Below are 13256 nucleotides of genomic sequence, written 5' to 3'. Positions count from 1 at the left end.
CAGTGCACATGGTTTTGACCAACTGCTACCAAATTTGCTGCTGCGATCAACTCTGAATTACCCCCTGAGTCTGTTTGGTCTTCTATATCTGCTTTATCTCTTACCTAGTATCTTCGGAAACACAGACTTCCATCTATGCAATTCCTTCCTACCTTTAAATGTATCCTAACAATATGGGATTACTGTGCTAGAATATTTATAATCTTGTTCAGCATCTGAAGCTTGTGACTTCTTTATGGAATAACAGAGACTTCTCTCCAGGTATTAGATTTTGATTACTGGACTATGAACAATACAAAGTTGCTACAAAATCTTTTCCCCCTCCATTGGGAAGGGAGGGAGTGGCTCCGGGCAACGTTTCGGAAAATGATGGCGACTGTGTCGCCCCCAGTTTTCTGGGAGTGCAGAGGCCAGTGTCTGCGTCTTCTGATACAGACTTACTGGCCTTGGCTACAGATCTGAGACAGCCATTCTGCGTACCCTGAAGATTACTCACATGGCCGATGTTCTCACAAGTGATCCACAGATGGCAGTGGATCTCAGAAGCCGGCAGAAGTCTATTTACATAAGTCGCCTTCTGCATCATTAGCATAATTTATTGAACTATGTCCACCTATGAATCGGGCCTTATATCTCCCCGTATTCCAATTTTGGAATTTAGTGGGTTATTCAGAGTTATTAGAAAACTGAAAACGTTAGCAATTGGGCAAACCATGTTGCATCGCAGGTGGGGCAGATATAACATGTGCAGAGAGTTAGATTTGGTTGGATTATGTTGTTTCTGTACAGGGTAAATACTGGCTGCTTTATTTTTACACTGCAATTTAGATTTCAGTTTGAACACCCCCCCACCCAAATCTAACTCTCTCTGCACATGATATATCTGCCCCCCCCTGCAGTGCACATGGTTTTGCCCATTAGCTAATACATTTGCTGCTGCGATCAGATCTGAATTAGGCCCATAGATTGCAAGCTACCCTGAGACTGTGACTAACTAAACTGCGTAATATTTGTGCTCTGTATACTGTAATAAATAATTTGTGATTGGTCTTATATGACCCCTTGCTTTACGTATTTGTTTTTGTGTACTAACATTCCCCCTCCCTGACTTCCACAAGTAAATTTTTATTTTACCTTCAACATTGTTGGATTGTAACTGATGCTCACTCCAACATTGTATGTTATAGTACTCTATTCAGAGAAATGATTGCTTATTCTTGTACTTTTGTATTTCATATTTGAAAAACTCAATTTAAAAATATGTTTAAAAAGGGGATTTTAATACCTACCGGTAAATCCTATTTCTCTTAGTCCGTAGAGGAAGCTGGGGACACCATTAGAACCATGGGGTATAAACGGGATCCGCAGGAGACATGGGCACTTTAAGACTTTCAAAGGGTGTGAACTGGCTCCTCCCTCTAAGCCCCTCCTCCAGACTCCAGTTATAGGAACTGTGCCCAGGGAGACGGACATTTCGAGGAAAGGATTTATTGTTAAACTAAGGTGAGATTCAAACCAGCTCACACCTCAAGCATGCCGCACAACGTGGCATTCAACAGAACACAAGTCAATGGCATGAACACTTGCAGCAACATGCTGACAATAACGTAACACAACATGTGTGTAACCACAACTAATAGCTGCAGATACAGTATGCACTGGAAAGGGTGCCCAACATCCTCTACGGACTAAGAGAAAATCATTTACCGGTAGGTATTAAAATCCCCTTTTCTCATACGTCCTAGAGGATGCTGGGGACACCATTAGTACCATGGGGTTATACCAAAGCTCTAGAACAGGTGGGAGAGTGCGGATGACTCTGCAGCACCGATTGACCAAACTTGAGGTCATCATCGGCCAAGGTATCAAACTTGTAAAATTTTGCAAAAGTGTTTGAACCCGACCAAGTAGCTGCTCGGCAAAGTTGCGATGCAGAGACCCCCCGGGCAGCCGCCCAGGACGAGCCCACCTTTCTAGTAGAATGGGCCTTCATCGATTTCGGTAACGGCAATCCAGCCGTGGAATGAGCATGCTGAATCGTATTACAGATCCAGCGTGCAATAGTCTGCTTGGAAGCAGGACACCCAATCTTGTTGGAAGCATACAGGACAAACAGAGCCTCCGTTTTCCTAACCTGAGCCGTTCTGGCGACATAAATTTTCAAAGCTCTGACCACATCCAGAGACTTTGACTCAATTAAGGCGTCAGTAGCCACTGGCACCACAATAGGTTGGTTCATGTGGAAAGATGAAACCACCTTCGGCAGAAATTGCTTTTGCGAGTCCTCAACTCTGCTCTATCTTCATGGAAGATCAAATAAGGGCTCTTGTGAGACAAGGCCGCTAACTCAGACACCCGCCTTGCGGATGCCAAGGCCAACAGAATGACCACTTTCCAAGTGAGGAATTTCAACCCCACCTTCAGTAAAGGTTCAAACCAATGTGATTGAAGGAACTGCAACACCACGTTAAGATCTCATGGTGCCACTGGGGGCACAAATGGAGGTTGGATGTGCAACACACCTTTCACGAAAGTCTGAACTTCTGGAAGGGAGGCCAATTGTTTTTGAAAGAAACCCGATAAGGCTGAAATCTGTACCTTAAGTGAGCCCAACTTTAGGCCTGCATCCACACCTATTTGTAGAAAATGGAGAAAACGTCCTAGCTGAAATTCCTCCATAGGAGCCTTCTTGGATTCACACCAAGAAACATATTTTCTCCAAATACGGTGATAATGTTTAGACGTTACTCCTTTTCTGGCCTGAATAAGTAGGGGAATGACTTCACTGGGAATACCCTTTCGGGCTAGGATTTGGCGTTCAACCGCCATGCCGTCAAACGTAGCCGCGGTAAGTCTTGATACACGCACGGCCCCTGCTGTAACATGTCTTCGCGTAGAGGAAGAGGCCAGGGATCTCCTATGAGTAATTCCTGCAGATCTGGATACCAAGCCCTCCTTGGCCAGTCTGGGACAATGAGGATCGCTTGAATCTTTGTTCTTCTTATGATCTTTAGAACCTTTGGAATGAGAGGAAGTGGAGGGAATACATACACCGACTGAAACACCCATGGTGTCACCAGTGCATCCACTGCTATTGCTTGAGGGTCCCTCGACCTGGAACAATATCTCTGAAGCTTCTTGTTGAGACGAGATGCCATCATGTCTATTTGAGGAATTCCCCAATGACTTGTCACTTCTGTGAAGACCTCTTGATGTAGGCCCCACTTTCCTGGATAGAGATCGTGTCTGCTGAGGAAGTTTGCTTCCCAGTTGTCCACTCCTGGAATGAAGATCGCTGACAGAGCGCTTGTATGCTTTACCGCCCAGCGGAGAACCTTTGTGGCTTCTGCCATTGCCGCTCTGCTTTTTGTTCCACCCTGGCGGTTTATGTACGCTACTGCTGTTACATTGTCCGACTGGACAGTGCGTGGTCGGGTTTCCGTTTTATTATTTTGCCAAGTACGTGGATTATGCAAAGGTCTGATTCTACACTGGATTATGTGAGCATAATTTTTTTCACAGGTACCCCTAGGATTCTACATGGAGAAGAGGACCGAGCCTCGTGGGAACATAGGTAAGTATGTGTGTATGTTGGTGTGCATGTATGTAATAAAGTTGTACTGTCACGGTGTGTGTGTCCTGTTTTTATTGGGGTATTTTTTTAGTAGTAGTACTACAGGTACCAGCGGGCCCGGTTTTCCACCGCATGCTGGTACTTGTGGTTCTCCAAGTACCAGCTTGCGGGGGAGGCTTGCTGGGACTTGTAGTACTGCTACTAAAAACAATATTCACAATTTCTCACAAGGCTATCAGCCCCCCATCCGCCGCCCTTGGATGGGGGGGACAGCCTCGGGCTTCACCCCTGGCCCTTGGGTGGCTGGAGGGGGACCCCTTGATTGAAGGGGTCCCCACTCCTCCAGGGTACCCCGGCCAGGGGTGACTAGTTGGGGTTTTAATGGCACGGCCGCAGGGACCGATATCAAAGTGTCCCCCGGCTGTGGCATTATCTCCCCAGCTAGTGGAGCCCGGTGCTGGTTTCAAAAATACGGGGGAACCCTACGCTTTTTGTCCCCCGTATTTTTGGAACCAGGACCAGGTGCAGAGCCCGGTGCTGGTTGATTAAATATGGGGGAACCCCTGTCATTTTTCCCCCCATATTTTTTCAACCAGGACCGGCTCAAAGAGCCCGAGGCTGGTTATGCTTAGGAGGGGGGACCCCACGCAATTTTTTTTCCAGATTTTACACTAAACAGACCCTTTCCCATAGATAACCATGCACAGATCTCACTGATCCGTGCATGGTTATCCAAACTCGACTGGAAAAAGCAGGTCTATTTTATTGCTGCTTTTTTTAACGAATCGGAAAAAAACAGACCCACACTTCAGCACTCAGAAACTAACACCGAAATACGAATGAATAGTGAATGCCCGTATTCTATGAAATAACAGCCGCGTTTGACCGATGGTCTATTCATTCGTATTTCTGAACGTTGTCATTCAAACCATTACGAATAGTCCAAACACTGCCGAGATTGGTGCTTTAGTGAATTCCCGGATTGGGATTTAGAAAAAAAAACACAAATCGGACAAACTCTGATTCTTAGTAAATACTGGCCCATGTTGTTGAAGAACTGTCATGGAGAGTGCAATGTTTTGCACCAACTGGTCCCTGGATCTCGCCTTTATCAGGAGATCGTCCAAGTACGGGATAATCGTGACTCCTTGCTTGCGAAGGAGAACCATCATTTCCGCCATCACTTTGGTGAAAATCCTCGGAGCCGTGGACAGACCAAACGGCAACGTCTGAAATTGGTAATGACAATCCTGAATTGCAAACCTCAGGTAAGCCTGATGCAGAGAATAAATGGGAACATGTAGGCATCCTTTATGTCCACCGACACCATAAAATCCCCTTCCTCCAGACTGGAGATCACTGCTCGGAGAGACTCCATCTTGAATTTGAATTTTTTTAAGTAGAAATTGAGGGATTTCAGGTTTAGGATTGATCTGACCGAGCCGTCCGGCTTCGGGACCATGAACAGGCTTGAATAAAAGCCTTCTCCCTGTTGTGACTGGGGAACCATGACAATGACCTGATTTTGACACAACTTTTGTATTGCGTCGCATACTACCTCCCTGTCCGGAAGAGAAGCTGGTAAGGCCGATTTGAAAAATCGGCGAGGGGGAACGTCTTGAAACTCCAGTTTGTACCCTTGGGATACTATCTGTAAAACCCATGGGTCCATGTCCGAACGAAACCAGAACTGACTGAAGAGTTTGAGATGTGCCCCCACCGGTGCGGACTCCCGAGGAGGAGCCCCAGCATCATGCGGTGGAATTGGCAGAAGCCGCGGAGGACTTCTGCTCCTGGGAACCCGACAAGGCTGGTGATCTTTTACTCTTCCCCTTCCTCTAGAAGCAAGGAAGGAGGAACCTCACCCTTTTCTGTATTTATTCGGCCGAAAGGACTGCATTTGATAGTGGCGTGCTTTCTTTTGTTGTGAAGGAACATAAGGCAAAAAGGATGACTTACCCGCGGTAGCCGTAGATACCAAATCAACGAGGCCGTCACCAAACAAGGCACCACCTTTATATAGTAGAGCAGTGGCGTAACTACTGCCCCCGCAGTCCTCGCGGTGGCTTGGGGGCGAGGGGCTGCGGGGGCGCCACTGACTTTGCACAGATTGACATGCGGACGAGCGTCCGCATGTCAGTCTGCGGTCTCCTTCCCTCCGCTGCTGTAAGGAGGGACACGGAGCGCACATCGCGCGCCTCTCCTGTGTCTCTCCCTGGCTCTCCCCCGGCCGGTCTAATAAAGGAAGTGCCGTTCGTGAGCTCTGATTGGCTCACGAACCGGCACTTCCTTTATTAGACCGGCAGGAGAGCCAGGAGGGACACAGGAGAGGCGCGCTATGCGCTCCGTGTCCCTCCAACACAAAGGAGCGGGGGGTGGGGGGGGGTGGAGCAGGCACTGTGGGGGAATATCTGGCACTGGGGGCATATACCTGGCACTGTGGGGGAATATCTGGCACTGGGGGCATATACCTGGCACTGTGGGGGAATATCTGGCACTGGGGGCATATACCTGGCACTGTGGGGGAATATCTGGCACTGGGGGCATATACCTGGCACTGTGGGGAAGATCTGGCACTGGGGGCATATACCTGGCACTGTGGGGGAATATTTGGCACTGTGGGGGAAGATCTGGCACTGGGGGCATATACCTGGCACTGTGGGGGAAGATCTGGCACTGGGGGCATATACCTGGCACTGTGGGGGAAGATCTGGCACTGGGGACATATACCTGGCACTGTGGGGGAATATCTGGCACTGGGGGCATATATCTGGCACTGGGGGCATATACCTGGCACTGTGGGGGAATATTTGGCACTGGGGGGAGCAGGCACTGAGGGGGCATATGTAGCACTGTGGGGGAATATCTGGCACTGGGGGCATATACCTGGCACTGTGGGGGAATATCTGGCACTGGGGGCATATACCTGGCACTGTGGGGGAATATCTGGCACTGGGGGCATATACCTGGCACTGTGGGGGAATATCTGGCACTGGGGGGAGCAGGCACTGAGGGGGCATATGTGGCACTGTGGGGGAATATTTGGCACTGGGGGGAGCAGGCACTGAGGGGGCATATGTGGCACTGGGGGGGGGGGGTATATGTGGCACTGGGGGCATGTACCTGGCACTGTGGGGGAATATCTGGCACTGGGGGCATATACCTGGCACTGTGGGGGAATATCTGGCACTGAGGGGGCATATGTGGCACTGTGGGGGAATATTTGGCACTGGGGGGAGCAGGCACTGAGGGGGCATATGTGGCACTGGGGGGGGGGGGGTATATGTGGCACTGGGGGCATGTACCTGGCACTGTGGGGGAATATCTGGTACTGGGGGCATATACCTGGCACTGTGGGGGAATATCTGGCACTGGGGGCATATGTGGCACTGGGAGCATGGCCCTAGCAACAAGCACTACCCCCTAGCAACGAGCATGACACCCAGTGCATGAAACCCCTGGCAACAAGCATGACACCCAGTGCATGAAACCCCTGGCAACGAGAATGACACCCAGTGCATGAAACCCCTGGCAACGAGCATGACACCCTGAGCATGAAAACCCCTGGCATCGTGCATGGAACCAAGAGCATGAAACCGCTGGCAACGAGCATGACACCCAGTGCATGAAACCCCTGGCAATGAGCATGACACCCTGAGCATGAAAACCCCTGGCACCGTGCATGGAACCAAGAGCATGAAACCCCTGGCAACGAGCAGGTAATTTAAAAGTAATTAGAAGCCTTACTGTAGAACTTAATGTGTAATGGGCATTACGGTGTGTGGCATAATGTATCACGGACATTGCGGTGTGTTTCATAATGTGTCAGGCATAACGGTGTGTTGTATACTATATCACGGGCATTGTGGTATGTGGTATAATGTCTCAGGATCATTGTGGTGTGTGTCATACTGTGTCACAGACATTGTATGTGCTATAATGTATCAGGGGCATTGCAGTGTGTAGCATAATGTATAACGGGCATTGCGATTCCTGTCATAATGTGTCACAGGCATTACGGTGTGTGGCATAATGTGTCGGGGGCATTACAGTGTGTGCATATTGTGTCATGTGCATTATTGTGTGTGGCATAATGGCTAAGGCCATTGCAGTATGTGGCATAATGTATACTGGGCATTACTATAAGGAGGAAAAATGACAAATAATGTAAGGGGCATGAATCAGGATTATTTTTCTTTCCTGTGGTGGCTAACGTCTGGGCGTGCAGGTTGCAAAACTGGGGTATAAGGTAGTCTTTTCCAGCAATGTCACGCCCCTTTATACGAAGCCACGCCCATTCAACGAAGCCACACCCCCTTTTTGGCGAGCCAATTAGGGGGGGGGGGGGGGGGCGCCGAAGGATTTTTTTGGCTTGGGGGAGAAAAATTTCTAGTTACGCCACTGTAGTAGAGATTCCATCTTTTTCTTGGAGTCAGCATCAGCATTTCATAGGTGAATCCACAATGCTCGCCTAGCTGAGACTGCCATGGCATTGGCTTTTGATCCCAAAAGGCCAATATCTCTCGCAGTTTCCTTTTAGGTAGGCTGCAGCGTCCTTGATATAACCCAGCGTCAAGAGGATGCTATCCCTATCTAGGGTATCTATATCAGATGACAAGTTTTCTGCCCACTTTTTGATAGCACTACTCACCCACGCAGATGCAATGACAGGTCTGAGTAGCGTACCTGTGGTCGCATAAATGGATTTTAACGTAGTTTCTTGCTTACGATCCCAGTGGCAAACGCAGGATTTGCATGGGGTGGTTTCCAGAACTGGGTGGAGCCAATCACGGGGGTGGGGACTGAGGTGACCCAGTATATGCTGGGTCCGTAAAACTAGTGTGTGTGTGTGTGTGTGTGTGTGTGTGTGTGTGTGTGTCTATATATATATATATATATATATATATATATATATACACACACACACACACACACACACACACACACGTCTACACATATATATATACCGTATATATATATATATATATATATTTATATATACACACACACATATACATAGCATATTAAACATGTATATATACACACACACACACACACACACACACACACACACACACACACACACACACGTATATATACACATGTATATACAGTATATCATGTGTGTGTGTGTTTATATGTATGTATATACACGTGTATATATGTATGCACATGGATATATATGTACTATAATTAAAATAAAGTAAACTTTTATTGCACTTACAAGTGCCACCAGGAAGACAGCAGGCTGCAGAGGATGTTAGACAGCCATTAATAATACTCATGCAGCTAAAAAAAAAAAAAAAAAAATTTTTTTTTAGTGGAGGGGGGTTTCTGGGTGCTCGGAAACCCCCCCTGGGTGCGCCACTGGATCCACAGGGTCCTTAAGGGCTGCCGTGCCAGGTGACGGGAGAGCCACCTTTTTAGACAAACGTGATAGGGCCTTGTCTACAATGGGGGGAAAACGGATAAGCCACCGGAATCCTTTTGGAAATCTGAAACTTTCTGTCAGGGCTTTCCCAGACTTTTTCAAATAGAGTGTTCAATTCATGAGAAGGAGGAAACGTTATCTCAGGTTTCTTTTCCTTATACATACAGACCCTATTATCAGGAACATCAGGGTCCTCAGTGATATGTAATACATCTTTAACCGCCACAATCATGTACTGAATGCTCTTTGCCAATTTTGGATCTAATCTGGAATCACTATAGTCGACACTGGAATCAGTGTCCATGTCGGTACCAGTGTCTGCCAACTGGGCAAAAGTACGTTTTTGTGACCCCGAGGGGTCCTGTACTTGTAATAACACATCCTCCACAGATTTCTTCCATGCCTGGGTCTGAGACTCAGACTTATCTAATCTCTTACTAATAAGAGCCACATTAGCATTCAAAGCATTCAAAACATTTACCCAGTCAGGAGTCGACGGTGCCGACAGGGTCACCCCCACAGCCGTTTGTGTCCCTAATACAGCCTCCTCCTGGGGAGAGCACTCAGCCTCAGACATGTCGACACACCTGTACCGACACCCACAGACACACCGGGCATATAGGGGACAGTCCCACAGTAAAGTCTGTCAGAGAGACACAGAGGGGATTTGCCAGCTCACAACCCAGCGCCAAATTAACGGGTCTGAAAACACTAACAAATGCCCCAGACCTGTAGCGTTTTAAATATCAAATATATTGCACCAAATTTATACTGTGCCCACCCCCCCCCCCCCTCCCCCGTTTTGCACTCTGATACTTGTCAGCAGTATGAGGAAGGACCAGCGTCTCTGCAGCCCTGTGAAGAGGAAATGGCGCCGAGCTGAGAGTGAGCTGTGAGGAAAAAGCTCCACCCCCTCAATGGCGCGCTTCTGTCCCGCTTATTTTAATAAATAATTATACTGGTGGGGTTAGGACAGTGCCTTGGCACTAATGTCCCCTCTTGCTAGTAGAAATGTAGGACTTTTTTGCTGCCCAGGGCGCACCCCCCCCTCCCCCCCCCCTCGCCCTGCACCCTGCAGTGCTGTGTGAGTGGAGCATGGTGCGCAGTGTTCCGTTCGCTGCGTGGTACCTTAGAATGCCGTCACTGAAGAAGAAGTCTTCTTTTCTTCTGCTACTCGCCTGTCTTCTGACTTCTGGCTCTGTAAGGGGGTGACGGCAGGCTCCGGGAGTGAGCATCTAGGCGTACCCAGCGATCAGCACCCTCAGGAGCTAATGGTGTCCTGTCAGCCAGAAGCAGAGCCATTGAACTCACTAGAAGTTGGTCATACTCCTCTCCCCTAAGTCCCACGAAGCAGGGAGACTGTTGCCAGCAGCCTCCCTGAAAATTAAAAACCTAACATAAGTCTTTTTCAGAGTAACTCAGTAGAGCTCCCCTGTAGTGCGTCCAGTCTCACTGGGCACAATTCTAAAACTGGAGTCTGGAGGAGGGGTATAGAGGGAGGAGCCAGTTCACACCCTTTGAAAGTCTTAAAGTGCCCATGTCTCCTGCTGATCCCGTCTATACCCCATGGTTCTAATGGTGTCCCCAGCATCCTCTAGGACGTATGAGAAAACATGATGTACTTTATTTCCTTATACAGCACATTCTCAATTCTTCCTAGTTGTCCCCCAGTCTTAGGTCTATTTACTAAGCCTTGGAGAGAAAGTACCAACCAATCAACTCCTAACTGCCATGTTCCAGGATGTGCTTGAAAAATGACAAGAGCTGGTTGGTTGGTACTTTAGCACTCTCTGAGGCATAGTTCAAAGACCCCTATGTGCTGTAAAACACATCAAGACAAATGGAATATACAGTTTTCCTTGTTTGTCAAAACACGGTTATAAAAGTGACCCTCTTTAAACTTGATTTAAACCCGTTCATAATCATTGTATTATTTAGTGGAGCTTTCCTTTTTTTTCAACAGTGGCAACAAAATCCGCACAGTGCTTGCTCTGATTATCCAACTAACTCCACGACCACGGAAGGTGAGTATGCTGCAAATAGCCACAGACAGTCCCGTAAGACTGGCGTGATTGCTTTACACGCTAGAAGCATCTTGTGCATTGCTGCTTTGTCTTACTGCACTAGCCCTATCTCATGTTCTCTTCTGTCATATATTTAGCAGGTGGATGTTTGAAAAGTAAACCAGATGATTTGGATTTTAAGAACAAAAGGATGTGTTTTGGGAAAAGCTCATGAACCATGCAGAAATCTCCTTGCAAATTGGTTTTATTTTAGAAGATCATTTATTTATTGCAGCTAATGGAGAAACCATTATATTTTAAGATGTCAAATTATTACTATTTTTTTTACTAATGACATTTACATAATTTATGGAAATTGATGTGATCTGCCCTCTTGAACAAATCTGGACATTGCATTGACCCGACGGACTTTCAATGGATGAACAGGAGGTCTAGACATCATAAACATACCTATATCAGACAAGTGACAGATGAGACCACTAATGGCTTTTAGAAGTACAACAGATTTTCTCTGTTTCACTTAAGCTTTAACTTTTCAATGAAGAATTTCAGGTAGAAGACTTAAGTTAGCATTCTCCATGAGTTGCTATTTCATTGGTGTCCTACAACAAAGTGGTCTTGCGAAGTAAGGAAACCAGTAGACTGGACTAAGGCCTGAGCACAATGAGCGAATTCTCAGTTACCTCAACTTAATTGTGCACTTTATCATGTACTCGGCCGGTGCCTGCTCCAACTTCATGTATGAGATAAAGGACTGTGGACCAATGTTCCTGTCATGTGTCATATATAGGACAGTTTCTCTTTACCTGCTGCTAACATTTATACCGGTCATCCTGTATTGAGATGTCCAATACATCGAAATCATCCTGTAGTGAAAGCTAATATGGATGCTGGAGGATAGATGGATGTGGAGAACGCAAGACTTCCCTAAGGGTGCATACACACGGTGTGATGTATTCTTGCGATTTTGACCATATAGCCAAAATCGCAAGAAAAGTTAACACATATCGCACCGTGTGTACACAGTTTGCGATACCGATGCTCGGCCCCGTGGGATCGGAATCACAAGAAAAATACAGACTGTGCAGGCAAGGCAATTTTGACTATATTGTGTACAATCTAGTACAAAGTATAGTCAAAAATGGCCATAGTCAAAATCGCACATAGCCAAAATCGCACCGTGTGTATAGACAATATTAGAGCTTTTGGGCTCCGGCGGAGTTGAAGGGAAATCGCATAGTCATAATCGGGCATAGACAATGGCCCTCATTCCGAGTTGATCGCTAGCTGCCGTTGTTCGCTGCGTAGCGATCAGTTAAAAAAAACGGCAAATATGCGCATTAGTATGCATCGCAATGCGCACATGCGGCGTACGGGTACGAGCATCGTGGTTTTGCACAGGTTCTAGCGACTCTTTCAGATGCACTGGTCGACGCAAGGAGATTGACAGGAAGTGGGAGTTTCTGGGTGTCAACTGACCGTTTTCTGGGAGTGTTTGGAAAAACGCAGGTGTGGCCGGGCGTTTGCTGGGCGGGTATCTGACATCATTACCGTGTCACTCGTCGCAGCAGTCATCGCACAGAATAAGTAACTACAGGGCTGGTCTTGTTTTGCACAAAATGTGTTTGCAGTCGCTCTGCTGCACAGATGTTCGCACTCCTGCTATGCTAAAATACAATCCCCATGGGCGGCGACTATGCGTTTGCACGGCTGCTAAAGTAGCTAGCGAGCGATCAACTCGGAATGAGGGCCAATATCTCACCGTGTGTATGCACCTTTACACTGTCACTAGAATGTTTATTGTACAATATACTGACCAACCAAGGAGGAGATAATGGCACAAATACACTTAGATATTAGTGACAGCAAAGATCTGGACATAAATAGGACGAAGATTTCCAAGATGTTTATTTCTCTTATTTAATGATATATATGCTGCAATAGGCCAGCTAACTGTGAATGCTACAAATTCTTTCCTATAGGAGAAGTGATGGGACTCACGCAGGATTTTGCAGAGGACCTTAGTTTTATTTGCAATGAATGTGATCTCTTAAGAGAACAGTTTGATTTAGTTCTGCCATTGTAAGACACAGAGGACCCCACTTACCAAGTGCACTCAATTTACAGTGCAAAGAGCCTTTGGGCATCATCCAGAGGTGGATGCAGTGCAGATGTTTGTGGATCTGAGAGATTTGTATTGTACGGTGCATGTGTCCCAATTAATTAG

General features: G+C 47.1%; 1 protein-coding gene across 6 annotated transcripts in view; it reads left to right on the top strand.

The window, feature by feature from the left end:
* CDADC1 (cytidine and dCMP deaminase domain containing 1) overlaps window positions 1-11960 on the top strand; it is a 77416-nt gene extending 65456 nt beyond the window's left edge. For 4 of the 6 annotated variants that reach the window (XM_063952005.1, XM_063952004.1, XM_063952001.1 and 1 more), the window contains 2 exons: window positions 10969-11029; window positions 11167-11960. In XM_063952005.1, the coding sequence (XP_063808075.1) occupies window positions 10969-11029; window positions 11167-11243 (138 nt within the window). In that variant the 3' untranslated portion in view covers window positions 11244-11960. The remainder of the gene's footprint in view (window positions 1-10968; window positions 11030-11166) is intronic. The other 2 variants (XR_010206525.1, XM_063951999.1) reach the window with 2 other exon arrangements.
* The last annotated feature ends 1296 nt before the right edge of the window (window positions 11961-13256 follow it).

The sequence above is a fragment of the Pseudophryne corroboree genome, chromosome 2 (genome assembly GCF_028390025.1).
Source record: "Pseudophryne corroboree isolate aPseCor3 chromosome 2, aPseCor3.hap2, whole genome shotgun sequence".
In the NCBI taxonomy this organism is placed as follows: Eukaryota; Metazoa; Chordata; class Amphibia; order Anura; family Myobatrachidae; genus Pseudophryne; species Pseudophryne corroboree.
Note: the sequence above shows the minus strand (reverse complement) of the source record. Positions and strands in the feature narration are given on the sequence as shown.